General features: G+C 35.1%; 2 protein-coding genes across 5 annotated transcripts; one reads left to right on the top strand and one right to left on the bottom strand.

Moving 5' to 3' along the window:
- Positions 1–792: 792 nt before the first annotated feature.
- Positions 793–3,142, bottom strand: LOC140778552 (GDSL esterase/lipase EXL3-like). Its single transcript, XM_073123341.1, has 5 exons — positions 2,837–3,142; positions 2,480–2,610; positions 2,117–2,350; positions 1,190–1,445; positions 793–1,110 (listed from the first exon to the last, which is right to left on the bottom strand). Exons 1-5 carry the CDS (start codon positions 3,114–3,116, stop codon positions 917–919), a joined length of 1,095 nt encoding a protein of 364 aa, XP_072979442.1. The 5' UTR covers positions 3,117–3,142; the 3' UTR covers positions 793–916.
- Positions 3,143–4,298: 1,156 nt separating this feature from the next.
- Positions 4,299–21,287, top strand: LOC140778404 (uncharacterized). Of its 4 annotated transcripts, none has more exons than XM_073123097.1 (13): positions 4,300–4,483; positions 6,376–6,513; positions 6,968–7,049; positions 8,941–9,017; positions 11,052–11,158; positions 13,575–13,704; positions 13,827–13,943; positions 14,017–14,099; positions 14,479–14,545; positions 17,357–17,435; positions 17,531–17,622; positions 19,544–19,687; positions 21,220–21,287. In XM_073123097.1, the coding sequence occupies exons 1-13, from the start codon at positions 4,364–4,366 to the stop codon at positions 21,253–21,255; spliced, it is 1,272 nt and encodes a 423-aa protein (XP_072979198.1). In that variant the 5' UTR covers positions 4,300–4,363; the 3' UTR covers positions 21,256–21,287. The 4 variants fall into 4 exon arrangements, with proteins under 4 accessions (XP_072979203.1, XP_072979202.1, XP_072979198.1 ...); XM_073123098.1 differs by having other exon boundaries at positions 4,310–4,432; XM_073123102.1 differs by lacking the exon at positions 21,220–21,287 and having other exon boundaries at positions 4,299–4,483; positions 17,531–17,627; positions 19,544–19,682.
- Positions 21,288–21,496: the final 209 nt, after the last annotated feature.

Here is a 21,496-nt window from a genome sequence, read left to right as displayed (position 1 = left end):
CACTACAATGATACAGACATGTATCACAGTTGCAATCAACTTTCTATCTTTTCTGAGTCTTTGCAGTTCTGTGTATGATTTTGCTGAAGGCAAAATCATCTTGAGAGGCTAGGAAAGAAGTGGTAACAAGAGATGGTAGCACTTGACTTAAATTATAAACTTACACTAATAGAGCTGAATGGAGCAAGAGCATCCCTCTAGTCAACCCAGGACTATTGGCATTATAGTTATTGTTGATATCAATTTATGTCTTGTAGCCCTTGTAATGTTCATTGATAAATCTTGTTTTACCATTCACATACACCTTAGATCACTCCAGTAGATATGTGGAGAGTTCCTCTATGTTAATCATGAATATCTTGCATAATGCCATTATATGGACACGTCCTACGAATACGTAGAGAGGACAACAATATACAGGACTGTTCATATTCGGATACAAATATACTTTTCAGAAGGATGGGAGACTGTGAGAGACATATAGCAGGACTTTATTACTTGTCTCTAGTTAAAAGAGATGTGGCTTGATTCCTTTTCCCCTGGTATGCACTAAGATATGGCTACTCGGGGGGCAAGGCATAGGATATTATTCTCAAAAAAGGTCACAGCCTCACAGGATATTGAGTAATAACATCTGCAATAACTCTTTGCAGTCAAACTCAGACAAAATCTAGTTAGAAATCAATCCTAGTTAGAAGTCAAATCCAGCAGTCCTTCTTATGTTCAGATAGTTTGCAGCCTGATTCACCAAAAAAACAATGGAATATGGATATATATGACAAAAATAAGACAGAAAAAAAATTTAGTGGCCGGTCAGATTGATTTGGCGACGGATCTACCCAGCGAAGTAGATGTGTCATGAAAGTATGAAATTTTGAAAACAAAACATGACAAATTGATTAGTGTTATGCCATTCTCACAACAATTTCTCAACATATGCATGGAAAAGGTATTCAACCATCACTTCATAGGCCTTCTCTGTTGGGTGAAAGCTGTCCCAGAATACATACTTGGTGTCATCTTCGCAGGTTGATGCTGTCAGGCTATTGCACAAAATTGAAACCTCATAGTTGCCAGTGCCACAACATCCCTTAGATGACTCCTCAAACCCTGCAAAAAGGAATCCAAGCATCACCACTGACATTTTAAAGTGTGACAAAGGGAGAAGACTTTGATAGATTTAGTTTACCGTAATTCTGGGGATGCTGAATAAGATCGAGAAAGATGTCGTATATATCGACGTAGCCGATCTTCGTGCATCCTAATTCTTCTTGAAATCTTTGGACCTGTTTCCTTAGCTTGGAGTTAAACAATAATGCTGCTTGGTTGCGAGAAGGATCGCAGTCCCTTTGGAATTCACCAGCGAGAATTCTTTGTGATGGTAAACATCCTAGGGGTGGAATTCCCACAACTGCAATCTTTCGTGCACCTAGTTGGAATAATTGCTAGAAGACTCCAGGAAAGATGGATGAGTATTTGATTAAAGGAAATAAAAGATGAATACAATGCCTATGACGAGTATAAGAACTCACAGTACAACACTATGATCAAGAGATCTTATATTATCTCAAGTAATTTTGGCAAATCAAGTGATCTTAGTCGTAACCATTACTTGAGCACAATGAAACTTCTGAACAACACTCTTGCAGGAATTGTAAGCAAGACTATTGTCATTGTGTATTAAAGCAGTTTGGATATAGTACTTCTGAACAGGATCTGTTAGACCTTTTCAACTAAACTGTATTTAATTGAAACATCATATTTGGACATCAGTATTTGTGTATCTAGCCAAAATTTCACAAAGAGTAACTGCATCCCTAATGTTTTCTATAAATCTCCATTCGCTATATAAGTTCCTCTATATAGTAACTGAAGTCCATGAAATCCAAGTAATACTTGTTGTACCTTAGAGAGTAGTCAATGCATTGTGTGCTACTGTTTTTGTGGTTCTCTAAAACTTCAAAGCACCTGCATACTTCTGAATACCAAAGTATCCATAAAGCCATCGCTTTGTTGTGCTTACTTCCAATTACTTAGAAGACAAGAATGCGATGCCAAAGTAACAAATTCACAGATAACCATTTGCTTGATTGACTGTTTTGAAGTAAAACCTCACCTCAATAAAATCAGAAGCCTGCTGGATTATGAAGTCCGCATATGATTCAATATCATACTGTAGCCTTCTAACCACTGTGATGAAGTAATTATTTGCAATGTCATCACTTCCAGCACACACTATGAATAGGCTTTCAGCTACGATATTCGCAGTTTTCTCCTCTCCTGCGATCTCAGTAAGTTTGTCTTTGTATTCTTTGAACAGATCCAGCTGATCTGGCATCGAAAGAACCGACTGAAAAAAAAAAAAAAATATATATATATATATATATATATATATATGTTTGTAATTGAGAAAAGAGAGAAAACAACAGATTATGACACAAAACAAAATCAATAACAACTAAGAGATTGGAGATGGTACCGCCAGGACCGGGGTAAGGGGGTCATAACCTGTGCCGCCTGAAGCAAAGGTTACTCCAGTAAGGATGTCTTCAGGTGTGAGGTCCGTTCCAAGATAAGATGGCACCACTTCCTTTATACCAATCAGTGAAGCTGCAAATGCTTCGTTTAGCTTATTAATACGTAATTTAACTGCGACATCAAGTATCGACTTATATACATGCACGACATACACACAACATCATTTCTTTGTTTTCTTTACAACTTATGACCAATTTCATATTTGCTCAGCAGAAGATTCAAGATCTAGTTAGTTAACAGGTCTGCATTGAATGGCACATTCTGACATTCTTGTTTAGATAAACAAACAGAGAGTTACCTACAAAATCTGGGGGAATTCTTCCATTAGAGAACCTCCCAGTGGGCTTCTGGTCCACAAAATCCTTTCCATAAGGAGGGAAATTGCATTTGATGAGGGTAAGGATTGCATTGTTATTGCCCGTGTCCACGATGGAGTCGCCAAACACGAGCACCGCTGGAACTACCGGCCGCGTTCTGTTATTACCGCCGGCGGCTAGTAACGGCTGAAAGAAACTGAGCACAAACAAAGTCACTGCAATGCGCGAAGACAAGGCAACGCTTCTCGTCCTGACATTCATCACTGCATTCCTTTCTTCTTTCTTCATTGACAACTATTGTAACTGAGAGACGTGAGAGCTAAAAGGAGCTAGACCAATCATAGGAAAAGGACAATAGTTCCTTAATCACGTGGGTGAACAGTACTGTGAGCAATAATTCATCCACAGGTTAGTGTTTTGTTCCGGAGACACAAGAGCTCTCGTGGAGGCCTGCATCAAACTTGTGTTTATTTAGATTGGTTGGATCTCTTGGTTCAATTTAAATTGGCATTAGAATACGGAACGCATGGTGCGTTATCAACCATTTAGTCGTTAACCAGAGGAAATGATCACATGATGCCATGATTTATCATCATAAGACTGTCTGCTAGAGATGATAAATAGGGGTGTAAACGAGCAGAGCTTGATCGAGTTTGATTCTAATCAAGTTTGGATTGAAATTAATTTCGAGCCTGTCTTTGTGATCAAACTTGAATTGAAATAATTTCAATCCGAGCTAATTTCGAACTCGAGCCAATTTCAAGTTTAAACGAGCTACTCAATTAGCAATTTTAAGCCTTATTAATTTCAAACCATTTTTGAGCCTGAGCAAGCTTGAAATAAAATTTAATTCAACTATAAAGATATAATTATTATCAAAATAGAAATTACAAGTAATAAAGATAAATGGGTTAGAAAACTATAAGCAATAAAAATATAAATTACAAGTAACAAAAATAATTGTATCAAAAAACTACAAGCAACCAAAATATAAATTATAAACAATAAAGATAATTATGTTAGAAAATAATGATTAAAATTTTGAATGGGTGAAAGAGTTTTGATCTGATGATTCGTATTAGTTTGAGATTAAGCTTGGCTCGAATTTAATTTCATGCCTAGCTTTAATGATCAAGTTCGACTGAGCCTATATTTGAGTCGAGCTTGATCGCATTATCTCAAAAAAATTTTTTGACAGTCCATGGCAGCTTTTTAACCGGATCCCATCACAAGACGTGACAAATCCGACAAATATATATATATATAGATTCGGATTCAAATACCTGCCAGTCTGTGCCTGTGCTGGTAGATTCGGAGCTTCATCAAGTCAAACGGACTACGGTCTACGTATAATTTTGACACCCAAGGTATTCGATGGCGGAGCAGCGCGACTAGGTATACCGCGAAGTACGCGACCACATCCTCACTCCACAAATTAAGGCGTCTAAACCAAGCAGCATCTTTACTCCGCTTTCGTCGTCGTCTTGCCCAAATTCGAGAGCGCAACAATGGCGGACTACGTCCCTCTTAGCGGAGGCAGTGGAGAAGATGATGAGCGGCCAAACCCCCAGCCCACGGTAAGACTGCGGCTCCGCTCTCTCGACGTCTTCCGAGGCCTCTCCATCGCCGTAAGCTGTCTCTCCATCTTCATCGTCATGGTTTATTGAACTGGTTATGATCCCGATGATAGAAGTCTTCGGTTTGCGATTTGAGCTCTGGTGTTCTTGTTCTTGAAGTCAACCCGTACTGTGGGAGCAATGTTGCAACTTAAATCGCAAGTTGATTAGTGTTTACTTCAATCCTCAAGTTGATTAGATTTTATTCTTGAAGCATATTTCGCACATCAGCCATCCTAAATTTAGTTAAATCCCTACCTTATATCCTATGAACTTGAAAATTGACAAGAGTAGATATTAGATAGACCTCTCCATCCTCCAGTAGGCACCAGTTTTTTACTGGTTATCTAGTTGTAAATGGACCACGCTTGCCATGTGCATAACTTATTTTCTCATGAGAATGAAGTTTCTGTTAAAAATTGACTCGAAATCAAGTAAACCGTTCAAACGGGTTAACGATGTTCACTGCAGATTGCTGGTGTTCGAACGACGTCCAGCTGTTCGAATGATATGGAGACATTTGAACGATGTTCAGATGTTCGAATAACTGAGAGTTTAGAAGGGGCCAGTTCGAAAAGCGTTCGATTTCAAACGGGTTACCATCGGTGCACCGATGTTCGAACACCGTCCACCCATTGGAATAGTTTGTAGAATGTGTTTATAGTGATGCACGGGCGTTCGAGCGTTGGTCACCTATTCGAACGGCAAACAAAACATGTTGTCAGCAGTGCACGAGCGTTCGAACGCTGTTTGAACAACCCATAGTTTTTTTTTCTTTACATTCAAATCAAACCCTATAAATAGATAAGTTGGGTTTAGGATTTGGTTTGGGAGCAAGTTGCAAGAAAGAAAATGTGAGAAACTTTTGCACGAGGAGAAGGCTCTATAGGATAGCACTTCTCTATTGTATTTGTGAGAGATGGAGAGGAAAAATTCTTTGTTTTTGTATCTCTATTTGCATTCGATTAGTGGATTGAAGTTTTGTATTGCCCGTGGATGTAGGCACATCGCCGAACCACGTAAATCTCGTCTTCCAATCTCTCTTCTTTGTGGTTTGCATTTATTTTAGAGTTATTATTTGTGATTTGATTGGGTATTAGAAGATCTCTATATCTGGCATTTTGATTATAGATTTTGCATTTAGTATTGATATTAGCTTTGCTAATATTTGATTTATTCTACTTTTTTGCTATCCCATTGGATTTGTTTGTGGGTGTTTGGGAATCGCTTCCATTGCCCTCCACTTTTTTGGATTGCTAGTACAATAAATTGGTATCAGAGCACAATAGTTTCCATGCTGTAGAAAGTGAATTCACCCTTCTTTATAATTCTTCTGATTACCATTGTTTTTTTTCATTTAACTCATTTGTCACATTAGGTACTTTATGTTCTGATATATGTTGATAATACTGACTTATCCAAAAATTAGAAAACCCTTGCATCAGTTTAAATTTTACATGATATAACATTGTATTGCATGAGATGAATTCGTTAGTTAGTGATATTCCTTTTATCATAGGTAAGCATATCGGTTCACAATTCTGGCTAGACAATTCCAGTGTTATAAGATCCATTAAAGACTTCAGATACCTCAATGATGGTTTACTTTTTGTTGTTACATATATTATCTTGTAATGCAGCTACTGACAAGTTTTTTCGTGTCTGGCCTCTTTTTGGACATACCATTTAGAACAATTTTAGGTAATGTGTAAAATGATTTGATTATTGACTAGCATAAAGTAAGGTTGGATACTTTTGCACAATCTATATGAGAACTATGACTTGCCAATCTATATGAAATCTATTAATTGTTAATGTAGAGTACATTTAAAACCTGATCATGTGTGTATTAAAGTTGAAGGCTGGTTGATGTTAATGATTATTGACAAATTTATTCATTGCAGCTTATGATATTCGTCGATTATGCTGGATCTGTACTTCCAGTTGTTTCTCACTCACCATGGAATGGTGTGCAGTTGGCAGATTTTGTGATGCCATTTTTTCTTTTTATTGCTGGAGTTTCTCTTTCATTAGTTTACAAGGTACCTAAAATGTCACTTATGTTTAATTTCATCGTATACTCTATAGCTATCTCTCTGATGATATTTGTCAGCTATGCTCTTTCTATTGTGCCACTCTTCGCAATCTGACATTATTGCCCAATCTTCCTCTTTCTTCTTTTTTTCTTGTAGCTTTATGTCCCTTGTTTAAAAGGTACCTCTTAAATGTGTTGATAAACATGTAAATGGTCACAATCACTTAAGATTCAAAGTGCTTGCAAAAACTTTATTTTCTTCTTTTCTGGAAAAAAAAAAACTGTTTCCCTCCATTCTTTTCCTTTTATAAAGCAATTCCTTTTTAGCACTTATAAGTGTCATGGGTTGCTATATCTGTATGTTTTTCATGAACTTCAAAACCATATTTAGCGATCTCATGATCTCGCATTAAAATATTAAACATGCAATGGCTGAAAGAATCTTTTCTACTTGCTTTCAGAAAAATTCTAATAAGCTTCAAGCAACTCATAAGGCAATTTTGAGGGCAGTAAATCTCTTTATGCTTGGGATTCTTCTTCAAGGTATTAAGCTCTAACATAACAGAATATTTATTTGTAGTTTCTACAGAGACATATTTGTAATTGTACATTCTTGTAGCTTTCAAGCTTCTTGGGAAATGCATGTCAGCATGTGCCTATTCTTTATCATACCATTGTCTTTTCTTGTTTAACTTGTAAGTACCAAAACATCAACATTTTTTTTCCAATAATATGGATAAGCTAAAGAACAATCCTTATTCTTTATGTTGAGAAAGCTTCTGGAAGAAGTAACTTTATTCTGCGCTTTGCTGTCAGCATGATCCTGACCTTGTAGAAATTGGTTCCCGAACTTGAGTAATGCAGCATCAGAGAGCGGTTTTTTGAATCTATAGCATCAGTTGGTTGGTTGAATTATCAAATTTGAACAGATACAGTTTTTGCTCCTGAGCAGGGGATCAGGCATCCAACAGTTCCTCATTACATAGAAAGAGGAAAAGGAGGAAAAGGATGAACAGGCTTTGATGTGGAAGTTGCCATATAATAGTCAATTACAACAATGTATTCAGTAATATATACACTCAGAGAAACCGGTTAGAGCTACTGAACAAAGTCTAGTCAATATTTGTTTTTTCAGAAGACAAAGGAATTAGGGGTTTAACCTGATTACATAGTTATGCGCCATTATGTCATTCTTCTTATTGAAAAATTGGCATTGTTAGGTTGTCTTGTGAGGACGACTTCAAGATTAGAGTTGCAATAACAAAATATATTGACTTGAATGCCGTACACAATGATCTAATACCTTTATTATATTAATGGTAAATTTGGAGGAAAATAAAAACTTTAAGTGGGAACATAAACTTGTAGGAGTTCACGCTAAATCAGTTAGTGATGAACGAACCTGTATGAGGTCGATCAAATTTGCCCAAAATTAACGACAGTGATCAGTTTATTTTATACAGACATAGGTCTCACAACTCCACAATATTCAATCTTTGCTATGTCATTTCTAAAGATAAGACATCTTAGTTGCTTCCAATTGGGTAGTATATACATTTTGGTAATTGCAGAGTTTCTTGTCCTGCATTTTGGACTTTATGATACTTACTTTTTTTGGCTTCCGTAAGTAATTGAAGGGCTTAACATAGTTGTGCCCAACCAAAATTTGACAGCTCAATCCACTGGTCATTCCTTTGAATGACCATTTGGCTGGCTTGCTTAGGATTGAGATAAACCTAAACCAACCTAATTCAATCCTGAGATTTAATATTCAAATGTTAATGGAGCCCAAATATATTTGCATATGCTTACTGAATTTTGGAGTTTCAATCCAAGCCTATCCATTTTGGCCTGAAAATCATCGATTTGAGCTATTAACTCATTAACAAGTCTAAAAGTTTAAGCTGCTAGAGAATTGTGGTTTAAATATTGTATATTCTAACATTCAGCCTTATTTTTGGGCTGAGACATTTTGTTGAGCCTATGAAGTAGATTTGATTCAAATGAATGGAGGTTCTATATTTTAAATAATAGATGTGTCTGGTAAGATTCGAACTTAGGATCTTTACTCTGATACCATATTAACTCACCAACTTCTCTAAAAAGATAAGATGCTAGATAATAGTATTTTTAATATTTTATATTTTGACATGAACAGACACCACTCTATAACCTTCTTGTTTTGGGGTTGCGTAGTTTGAGTTTCTGTCTATTTTGATATCTGATTTCTGAATATATCATAGGCATGCACAACTTACATTGATTTTGGCAAAACCTTCTATTTAAATCATTTTGGTTTCTTTTGTTTCTACAAGTGGAGAATGTTTCCTTTTTCTCTGGTATACTTATGGCCATGATTCATATTAAGAGTACTAAAATTGACGTATTTCCCTATCTTGATCATGCCGAAAATAATCAAGGTCACATTCTTCAGGTGGTTACTTTCATGGCATAAATTCCTTGACTTTTGGTGTAGATCTTGAGAAAATACGTTGGCTTGGTATTCTACAGGTACTTCAGATACACAGTAAACAGCTAGTAGATATTTAATCTTTAAATGTCCTTCAGTTTTACATGTGATATGCTAGTCATCATTTTCATTGTCATTGCTTGAATAGATCCATTAATGTTTCTAATTAGAATAAATAAAGTTAAAAGTACAGTTCCCCTTTTCTAATAAAACGGAAATGGGCATTCTAGTCCACAGGACTAATCTTAATCTTGGAAGGGCAAGTTGTGCATAATATTACCCCCATTACTGGTGGGGCTATTTCCTAGACATTAGTTACCTCACCATGGTGCTAAGTGACGAGCCTTATCAACCTTTTCTTGGGGGGAGTTCTTTTAAAAGAGATATTGAAGGTAGACTTCCTCTAAAGGTCAAGCCTATCTCGAAGGCCTTTCTTTTGGCTTGGCAGGCCTTCTCTTGCCATGTCCTTCCTTACTCTCTTGCCACTATGTGTACCTAACTTCTAGTTTGAGAGATTCGAAAAAGCACTATCTCGTTGAAAGCATGATTTCCAGTTTTGGTCGATCCTGATTCTGGCTGAAACTAGCTCATTGGGTGGTTTTGGTTGGGTTATAATTGATGTCCTCACTCTCCTAGCCTAGCCTTCTCACTCTCTCTCTATCTCTCTTGTCTCTCTTTTTTCTCTTTTCTCTTCTTTCTCCCTTCTTCCAAGTTTCCACCACTGGCGACCAAGTAGATTTCCGGCAACCTCGACCTCTGGTGACATTCTTCGACCAAAATTCGACAACTTTGATCTTCAGCAGTCTTGGATGAGATTTTTTTTTCAATTTTTCAAATGCAAAGAGAGGGGGATAGAGAAAAAGAAAGAGAAAAAGAAAGATAGAGAGGAAGAGAGAGATGGATGCAACAGTAAGAGGAAGAGGGAAGAGGAGAGATAGTACACCTACGAAGGGAGAGAGAAGAAATGGAGAAAAAATTAAAAAAATTTGAATTATTATTTTTGATTTTTCAGTAGTAAAGAATTTGAGAGAAAGGGGAGGGGGGGGGGGGGGGGGGGGAGAAGGAATAGAGAAGAAAAAAAATTAGAAAAAAATTGAGAGGTAGGATTTTATTTTTTTTAAATTTTAAATTTGTTTAATTTTTATTTTTATTTTTATTTATGTTTACTTACAATTAAATTTGAAATTATAGTAAAAAATAGTGAGATTTAAAATGGCTCTAATAGAGAAATCACATGATACCGACATTGGGTGACAACAATGCAGCACTAATGGATAAGATAAAAGGTATTAAATACAACTGGTGTGAAAAAGAAATTAGTAAAAGTGTTAGCCGTTTGAAGGAACATTTGTCTGGAAGATAAGGAAATATAACTGCTTGCACTCAAGTGGTCGTGAAAGTTAGAAAATAGATATTCGCTCATCTAATAGACAAAAAGAAGGATAAATAATCTACACAATAGAAAAAGTTAATGGTTGTAAAGAATTAATACATTACCCTATACATAATAATGATGATAACAGTGAGCAGAGTGGGGAGGATGATGAAGAGAGATAGATGAGGAGGGTAATGAAAGAGCACAAAAATATATATAGAGAGGAGAAAGACGAGAAGAAGTAATGGTGAAAACTTTTAGAGATCTAGATAAATTTATATACAAGGAGAAAGAAAATATGAGGGTAGCAATTCTACCCCTAAGACTCCTAGTGTTATAGTGGAGTCTGAAAATATTAAATCAATAGATACATATTTTAAAAAAAATGGTCGTATACAGGCTTCTATTAAGATAGCTCTCAAAAGAATTATAAATGCAAAGAAGCATATTAGTAGGGCTAAAACAGGAGGTCCTAACTTCGAATCTTGCCATCTTGGTAGTTATCTTATTTTCAGTTCCAAGACCTTCTCATAATTTCAAAGTATGCATCTTAGCTCTACTATGAACATGTAGGTTCCAACTGTGACATAAAAGTTAATATTCATTGTTCTCTCTTATCTTACTCTTTCGGATTTGTTTTCTTTAGTTCCTTTTACTGCATATGGAGTCACATTCTTACACATTCAATTTGTCATGATAGAGGATAGCTATTGGCTACATTATTGCTGCTTTATGTGAAATATGGGTTTCAAACATAAAGACAAAGGATTTGCACACCGGAGTTTTGAAGAAGTACTATCTGCACTGGTATGACATTGATAGTACAGTCTTAATTACGTGCTATATGATTTGCAATTTAGATGCTTTGCATTTATTGATTAATGCAGCATTGCAGCATGATATTGGGCCCAAATACTGCAGCTGATGTAGCTCTGAGTATCTCCTATTTGTAGTACTTAGTAAAAAAGAAATAGCTTGTTTATGTGACTGATGTATTGGTCAAAATCTGGCCAGATAGGCAAATGGCGAACTTTAATTCTCTATATTTTAAATGTTCAGGGGCAAGGTTGTAAAAGGCCATCATTTAACTCAAACTTGATTTAAAAATATTTGTAGTCAACTATTTATAAATTTAATATTTGGAAAGATGTGAAATTCCTCCTCCAAGTCAAGCTCTAGCTCTATAGACCTCAAAAAGTCCGAGCGTACCTTCCTCTAGGTACTTGAGCGATTTTCTTGTGTTATATCCCTAATTTTATGTTATTTATCTACAGGTCTAGGATAGGTCCATGCTGTATTTGCTATTTTTGGTCTTGAACCCAGATTTTTATATCATATTTGTTTAGAACATAGAAGAGTGAGGGAGTGAGTTTGACTTGTATGAAATGTTTCACATTAAAACTTTTTCATAGATTGTGTTTAGATCATAGTTCGTCGAATTGGTTGATCTCAATCCAGGCCCAATCTCTCTCTCTCTCTCTCTCTCTTTCTCTCTTTCTTCTCACTTTCTTTCTCTCCTTACAATATAATCATTGTTTCTCTTACGAAGAGTTTTAGTTCTGGCGAACTCCTATATATAATTTCTTAATTTATTTCTTTATTTCTCTCTTAGTTTTTTTCATTTTTTTTTCACTTTCTCCTTTTTTTTTTCTTTTCTTCTTCTTTTTCTTTTTCACTACACCATGGTTTTTATTTATTTGTTTAGTTTTCTTCCATTCACTTTTTTTTTCTAATTTCTTCTTTTCAGTATTCATTGCACCGTAGTTTTTCTTTCTTTATTTTCTTATTTTTTGCAATTTTTTTCTAGATATTGCACCGTAATATCTAGAATTTTACGTAATTCTAGGCGATCGATATGGTTGATCCGGCCGATATGTATCATTTTTCCGGAAGGCCGATCCCAATTTCTCGAACCTTGATTTACACTTGCTAGGTTTGAGTCGTTTGACTATATTTTATCAACTTGTAACATTTTGTACTATTAGGTGGTTATTTTGTTGCAACTTTGAACAATGAAGTATGAACAAATACAAAATGCAAGCAACAATGTGCCATCATCGGCACGGTACGTACCACTAACACACTTTTAACATAGTCCTAATAAAAAGTTAGGATATTTAAAGACATTTTTGAGTTTTCGACATGTTAATCTTTATCTTTTTGTTTTGATTATATGTATTAAAACCTACTTTATAGTCTTTAATTTTTAGATAATTTTTATAGATTATATATTTTATTAAAGATATAGCAATAGTCAAATATAAATATTATTTAACAAATAATATATTTGAACACTTCATAATATAATTAAACGCATAATGCTAATTGATAACCACTCAATAATTAAAAATAATATTTGGTTGAATATAAAGTCATAGAATGACGGGGAGGATCAAAGACTATATTTGCCAGCACAAGAATAATATGAAAATATTGTGTTGAATACTATCGATAATATTCAGTTATATTGATAGTGATGATTTTATTTGTCAGCACAAAAATAACATTAAAGTTAATTAATGATGATTGATGAATATAAAAAAAGTTATAAAAAATGGACTTCACATTACCACAGCTCAGCACAGTGGCACACTCCATGCCGAGTGCCATGCCACCACCGGCACAGCCATCATTGAATACGACAATCTCTTTCCTTCACAAATAAGTCAATGAAGGTACCATAGTGACCGTAAGTCAGCCAAATGATGGAAAATATCTAGATATGCCCATGTCAGTACATGCATGATGCATCCCTGTGCCAGCTGTGCACCTCATAGATTGCATGTGCTTAGCTCAATCTGCTTCAACCCATTTCATATAGATTATTTGGCATGAGTATATTTGACCTATGCTCGTAGCTAACCATCACACTTCGTGGCATTGTGCCATTGACACGAGAATCCTTGTAATGTACTGCCTTTACGTATTATAAATCCTGATATGAAGACCTGGAAGTTTAGTTATTAATACCAACTTATCCTATGAACAATTGGTAGAGAGATTTATGAAGTGATACAATAGCATAAACAAGGCTAGTGTAAAATAAAATGCACTAAACTACTTGGAATATCTTTTGGTATTTGTGTGACAGTGATAATAATCTTCTGTGATCTTCTTCTAAACAAAATTTACGTGCTATCCTTCGTAATGAAGTTTTTGAATGTTTAGCCCATCCTCTTGTTTATTGAGAATGATTTTGCTCTTCTTCATGTCTTCCTTTTAGGATTATTGTACTTTTGCTATCTGCCCTATACTTGGGGTTGTTGTATGGCTTGTATGTTCCAGATTGGCAATTCAAACTGCAGAAAACGTCTTTGAATTCTTATGCAGACGACACTTACATGCTTAAAAATGTAAGTCATCTCAATTTTATCTTGATATCTTGCACAATCTTTAGGGTTTAGGGTTTAGGGTCTTGCTATATGGCATTTGATCACCATTGTTAGCTTTATCTGTTTATGCCTTCTATTTTTAGGTGAAGTGTGGAGTGCGAGGTGATCTTGGACCAGCATGTAACTCTGTTGGAATGATCGATCGCTGTGTCCTTGGCATTGAGCACCTATATATGAAACCTGTGTATAAGAACTTGAAGGTTTGCTGGAGAATATGTTGCTATTAAATTGATATCTTTTGCCATGTATGTTGACAATTGTCCTAAAACATAGGAATGTACAGCTTCCAAGGATGGGCAAGTTTTGGATACACCTTCATGGTGCCAAGCTCCATTTGATCCTGAAGGAATTCTCGGGTAAATAGTCTGCTCATTTATAAGTCCACATTATGCATTCATCCATACTCCCTCTCACTGACCCAAAGTCAGATCTGTAGATTAATGTAATAATTTGATGTTATTTGGCAATACACTAGTCCAATTCACCCATTGAAGAAAATGATTCCAGTTACAGAATTTCCCCACTGATATTGTGCAGTGCTGCTTCGGCTTATGCAGTAGTGTATATGTAATTAGATACTGTTGGACTAATTAATACTTTTTTGTCTTCGCATAGAGACACCTACAATATGATGTTCACATCCTCTACCATACTTCTATTTGTTTTTCCCAAGTATAATAGATACCTAGTTCTTTTCCTTTTTGCTTCTTTTACAGTTCAGTCTTTTATTTTCAGCTCCCTGATGGCAGCTGCAACTTGCATAATTGGGCTTCAATATGGCCACATTCTTGTTCAATATGAGGTATGAGATGAAGTTTGACATAATTGTAAGTTTACAACCCCTTTAAGTCATATTTGGAGAGATATTGTCAAAGCGTTATTTTGGTTCAATGATGTGCATTTGTTTTGCTTGTCAGAATCTATTATAAGACAACATTAGCCTTATTAGCAGTTTGCTAGCAATTAGCCAGTAGTATCTTGTAATGCCTACATGCTTGTTAAACTTTCTTGGACTTCTTTTACGATTTAATATTATTTTAGTAAAAGTATTATTTTAATATCGGGTTCAAACTATTCACATATTAGGTTTCTCTCTCTACATAGGAGAAAGAGTTGCCAGCTAGCATATCTGATAAGAGCCTAGCATGTTAGGTAAGAGACACTGAAACTTTCGGCACCATTATACGGGCAAATTACCAGAAAGTCAATATATAAAGATGCTGAAACATTCAGCATCTCTATGCAACTTAACCCACCAACCATAGCCCATCCAACTTAATTTACTAACTTGAAACATTCAGCATCTTTTTCACTCTTTTTCTTCCCCATTCTATACTCTCTTTTGTTTCTTCCTCTACTCTCCTTAGCCCTAACTCTCTACATGATTCACAAAATGAACCACATTCTCACAAAATTGATTCTCCAACAAAGTCTTCCCCACTCCATAAATAAGATCCCTATAACCCTTTTAGGTATTTACACTTCCATTTGTCTCTTTTAGACTTTTTTACTTGAGAGTATAGTGGGCTAAGATTTCAAATTTTACAGAAGAAAATCTTATGTAGGCATTAATTACTCTCTAACCTCATTCTTAATCTCTTGTCTTCTCTTTGTATATTACTCCCTAATATTCCATAAATTGGTACTTACTTCTCTGGCACCCAAAATAGTGCCTGCAAATCAACTCTCCAAGATTGTCTCTATTCTAAATTTGCTTAGATATATACAAGCTGTGCAGTCTCAAGACTCTGTCACCCATATATAGCTTGAAATAATACAGAATAAAAGGTAAAAGATAAGCTATACTTAAAATATACAAAGTGGTAATGGAATGGAGAGTTGCCAAAATGGTATTTGCCGTCCAAGTCAAAAGACTCAAAACTAAGAACTTGTGCTGAGAAAGATAGAAAACAACAATATATTGATACACCAACAAAGTGAACCTGAGGCATAGATGTGAACCCTTTGCTACTTGTCAAGCAACATTTCTAACGCCGTATCCCTCTTAATTATAAATCAGCACTTGGTTTCTTTCCAAATCGCCACTTAATTCCATATGCATGTGCCTATGTATATTACTAGCATTATTGTTATACTTAGTAATAGCGTTCACTCTACACCTTAAGGAATAGTCCAAATAATACAGTCCAAAATTTCTTCTGTAAGATTATCTATAAGGATGTGTGTGATTTACTATCTTGCTAGCCATTCAAATTAAGTATGCAAACCATGGTTGGCTCAAGGAGGATATATCTATTTTTAATGCATCATGGGAGAATAGGATAGTGGATTAGCTTGTGTGAACATATTGATAGAACCGGAGTCCTAAAACTCAAATTTAGAGAGAGAAAGAATAGTATTTGCTGCTCTAGTTATATTCCATGTTTATCTCTAATCAATATGTAATGCATGATTTCTGCCTATTGTGAAAAGGTTACAGTGATGCTTTAACTAGAGTATGCCTTAACTCTAAATGATCTCATTCCCGATTCTAGACTCATATATCAATGACTCAAGAAGAAGTCCACTTTTAATTTTTTGAATATTAGGGAATAATATACAAAGAAAAGGTAAAAGATTAGGAATGAGGTTAAAAGGTAACGAGTGCCTACACAAGATTTTCTTCTGTAAAATTTGAAGTCTTAGCCCCTATACTCTCAATAAAACAATCAAATGGAAGTGTAAATACCTGAAAGGGTTGTGGAGAGCTTGTTCCGGAGTGGGGAAGACCTTGTAGGAGAATCAATATTGTGAGAATACGGTAGAAGGCATTTCATTTTCTCAACCTTGTGGAGAGTAAGGGCTAAGGAGAGTAGAAGAAGAAAAAACAGAGAGTGGGGAACAAAAGGGGAGAAAAGATGCTGAATGTTTCGGGTTGGTTGGTTAAGTTGGATGGGTTAGGATTGGTGGGTTAAGTTGTGGAGCGACGCTGAATAGTTTGAACCCAGTAGTAAAATAGTAATTTTTCATTAAAATAATATTAAATAAAAAGTCACTTTCTTGTATGATCTTAATTTGCAGACAGATTAATCTTTCTTGGGTCAGCAATTCTTCTGGTCTGATAGAGGATGTGGACATGCTCAATTTTAACTGGCCTGAAACACTTTTAACTTTGTTGGCCACTTAGTTTCTTCAAATTATTTACCTGTCTTGTCCTACCAATCTATACCTGCCTATCTCTATATGCAGAACCTAGATCTATCCCGAGCATGTGTCAGGTACATGCTGGAACTTCAAAATTGTTCATTCCAGACTTCCAATAGCTTTCTAGTCATATTTTTGTCCTTGTCCTTATCATTCTACTTACCAAACTGTTCATAGATAATTTAGTAACATATGATGCCCTGTTTGTCAATAGCAATTTAGTTTCGAATAAGACATTGGTCCTCTTTCTGTAGTATTATAACAGTGTGGAATGTGATATTTCAATGTATACTTTTACATTGATTATGTGATCTTCTGACCATATATCTGTTTATTCCTATTCTTCATGATGTTCCTTTCGATCTATTGTTCCTCATTCAGTGTATCATTAACTTCACTTCTTCAGTAGAAAGCTTGTTTGCTCTTTCTGATACATCCTTTTGTTTTTTATTCTGTTGATCTTTCCTAGGATCACAAAGATCGGCTTCTTCACTGGTTATGGTTTTCACTGTCAATTTTTGCACTTGGGTTGCTTCTAACCTTTATAGGTATGTACTGAACTTAGCCTTTCAATCAGATAACTCAGAATTTTTGGTTTCTCTTCTCATGCTTACTGGACTGAAACATGCCCCTCTATTTATAGGTATTCCTCTCAACAAATCACTGTATACAACTAGCTATATGTTACTAACAACAGCCGCAGCAGGATTCACCTTTTCTGCTCTTTATTTACTGGTAAGGTCAGACCTTCATTTGACAAGTTGAAGCTTAAGGTTTTATCATCTAGGAAGTAAAGTTCATTCTTGATGCTTGGAATTTTGATGCTTGGCCTCATATTCATAACACATGTTTATATGTTCCAAGAAAATGCATTGGCTGAAGTATATTGATTTTTAAAATATTTGGGGCACTACATACTGCATAGACAATATATCAGAAAGTCATGCTCTTATATACAGATATGCCTTTGTCTTTAAGTTTAATAATCTCAGAAAATAAACTAGTAGAGCAGGTCCATCCTGCTGTGCTAAAGGAGAGCTAATTGGATTAATTGACTTCTGAATAATGTTACGGGATACTTTTGTGGTGTCAATGATCTTGCAGAGTAGAAGTCACTAGTTGTGAAAGACCGATGCTTTATGTTAAATAGAAAGCTAAAAATGCACTTCCATCCCTGAATTATGGCCTAGTATCACATTAGATCCCTGAAGTTAGAAAGGTGAATTGAAAATGGAAATCTAAATTATATAAGAAACATGAGAATTGTGTTGAATGGAAAGTCACCTAGTTGTCCCTAGCATCTTGTGTTATTGAGTTTGTAGATATCCTTGTTGTATTTGAGTTGATGTTTCGTTTGGATTTGTTTCTGTCTGATAAATACAGTTAGTGTTCATGTCCGTGTCATCTTCATGAGCCAACTCTCATTCTAATTGTAAGATTGCTTTAGCTAGCACTTACTTAAGCAAATAACTGGTAAATCCCTTAACCCTGTGATGCAGCATCAAATATTAGTTTCAGAAGGTCTCAATTTTCTTGTTTACTATATCTTTCAACTTTCTGGCCATGTGCTAACAATTTAAATCTTGCTTATGCTTGCCATAGTAAATTTCATACACTTGACAAAATAAATAGGACCTGGACATTTGAAGAGCTAATATTGGCTTTATGATGAAGCATTTCTTCAGAAAATGCAGACAACTTATTCATCACCATGTTTTTGTGCATATCCCTAGGGCTAGGTGATTTTTTACCTGCACCACTTCAGAACTCATTGTCCTTTTAAGCATGTTGTTGTGGATCCTATTACTACTTAGATACATTCAATTTTCTCATTTTGCTGCTTGCTTTATGTGTTTGTTGTTGAATGTTTACGGCCTGTTTTTCAATATTTTAATTCAACTCATACAACTTTTGTTAATTAACATAAAACAATCTGAAGGACCCTTGCAGCTGTCCTGAGTAGGGTGTTTTCCTTAAGTGAAAAATTTAGAGTTCAAATGAAAAAATTCAAAAGACATCCAGTAAACAGAAGAACATATATGGCAGAGTGCTAAATGGAAAAAATCCCCTTTATTTTGTGGCTGAAAGCTGCATGGTTTTTTGTTGGAGCTCTTAACAGTATGGTATGTTGCCATTCTTGTTCCATGAAGCATAGATAATACAGATACAGATAACCATTAATGGATTCATTCACATCTAGTGTTATGAACTTCCGATGCTGACTTATTGAAACCTGCTTATGCTTATCTTACTCTGACATATTTGCATGTGCTAACAAAAAGATATTTTATGGTACAGAGAAAGTATTCAGAAGTTAATAAGGCGAAACCTTTTGCATGTCTAAAGTTATAGTTACAACCTTCTCTAACTGTAGATTTAATGCCTATCTTCGTCTTCTTACACCAATTACCTTTAGTGATTATATTTCAGCAGTTGGACAGACATTATAACTTTATTTGTGAACTTGCCCCTCTGCAGTTATGAACTTCATATGATATGAAAATCACATTCTGATATGATTGCTCATATTTTAGTGAAGGCTTCACTGTAAAGTTTAATTTGGAGCAATTTACTATGGAGTCTCATTGTTTCTTCTCATGCTTTTCTCTTCTGTGTATTGGATAATGCCGTTACCATGTATTTGTTGCTTCTACAGGTAGATATTTGTGGTCACAGGTGTATGACTTTTGTGTTTGAGTGGATGGGGAAGCATTCTCTTAGTATCTTTGTTCTCGTGCCATCTAATATAGTTGTGATTTTGATACAAGGGTTCTACTGGAGAAACCCAACAAATAACATTGTAAGCCCCACTCATATTTTTCTTTTCAATGAACCTTTAAGCCCTGGTACTATTTTGGAGTATTTTTTATTGAACTTGCTTTATAGATTGTTGGAAGGTGAGAGAAGGAAGTTCTTAGTTTCAAGTTTCAACTGCTTCAAAACTTCACCTAGGGCAAAAAAACAGGGTGCAATTTATCTTTCGTACTTTGCAACTTTGGGAACATCTAGTTTACACTTTATTATCATCTCATCTATTTCACTCTTCTAACCAATATCAAAGGACATCGGCATCAAGCAAAACCGCCAATACTTTAAAGATGCATTCAGTATCTCATTATACTAATGTCTTTCTCTTATGTAGTTGGTTTGTTACATTCCATATGATTTCAGAAAGCTTATCGATCGGATTACTGTCTCTGATATGGCAAAGATAGTGCATATTACTACTTCATCTTGGAAAAAATGAAAAAGAAAAACATAATATGAGAAAAAGATGAAATCTTAGAGACTGCTTGGATCCTAGCTTCTCATACATAAGTGAACATGATAAATGGGTGGAGGGAGGGAACTGTTAAATGATAAATCCATCCTCGCTTTCCTATTCTAGAATTCAAACTCCCAACTGATGGATAAATTCCAGTCTATGTATGTTCTGAAATTGCAAGATCTTTTTACCTTGATCCCATGAAGTCCATGTTAATCTTTGAATTTGCTATTGCTAGAATATAAATATTGGGAAGTGGTAGAATATAAAATATAAAAACTATCGTTCTTTAACAACTTAAGCGTTTAAGATAATTGGCGAATTAACAGCTATGAATAGTCAATACTTGTATGTCGCATATGAGATTTGCATCAAATCATATTGTCAACTTCGTTGAGCTCTTTCATCTAATTTAGTAGCTTAATATTTATACTTGGTTTCTTTTGATTTTTTTTCTTTTTTGCTTTGTGTCACTTAATATCTTTATAATCTGTGCAGTTTTAGGCTTTTAGCTGTCATAGTTTCATCTCAAAATGTAGCAGATAAAAGCAATTGCTGAAAGTTGGTTAAGGAAAGAAATAAAGAAAAAATTCTATATGCCGTACTTAAATGTACTTTAACATGCATATAATATGCTATCATATATGTGGTATATATGTGTAGTTGCATACAAGCATGCCTATATAGTGACAAATTTGAAATATATTAACTAAATTTTGTCTAAAAGGCTGTCACAATAAACAAGGATCTGCATAACATATAAGTTATGTGGACACATTTGCGGGTGCATATGTACTCGATAAATGTATATAAAGCAAGTTGGAAACAAAGAGAAATTAAAGATCTTGAAGTAAATCATGGAAGAAAGACCCTATTAGGCCATGTGCAGCGCTACATGGGTTAGCCTATGAGAGGTCACTTTCTGCAGTGATCAAATTTGTGGCCATTAGACCACAAAATTTTTGATTACATGTACTATTGTAGTACAGCAAGACTCATTGTTCACTTCTATAGTTGCACAGAAGTTATTCCAGAATCTTGACTCTTTCTTTGTGCTATTATTACAGGTCCATTGGATTGTCTCAATCTTTCTAAAAAATTGACAAACATGAATGCCGATTTTTTATTTAGAAAGGTAATTCATAATTCCAGACTCATTATCTTTCTAATGCAAGTTCTATAACTTCCTACTAAGTGTGAGCATATCTTTTAATGAAAAAGCCATTACAGTATGCTGCTAGGAGTATGTAGTTTGTTTATTGTTAAACCTAGTTTTAAAATGGCTTTTATTATTTCATGATTGTCTATCGGTACCTATTGCTGGAAGTCACATGGCAAGATTGA

This window comes from Typha angustifolia, chromosome 15 (genome assembly GCF_048772165.1).
Source record: "Typha angustifolia cultivar Huaian chromosome 15, ASM4877216v1, whole genome shotgun sequence".
Lineage (NCBI taxonomy): Eukaryota > Viridiplantae > Streptophyta > Magnoliopsida > Poales > Typhaceae > Typha > Typha angustifolia.
The sequence above is the reverse complement of the archived record's forward strand: the minus strand, read 5'-3'. Positions and strand labels throughout refer to the sequence as shown.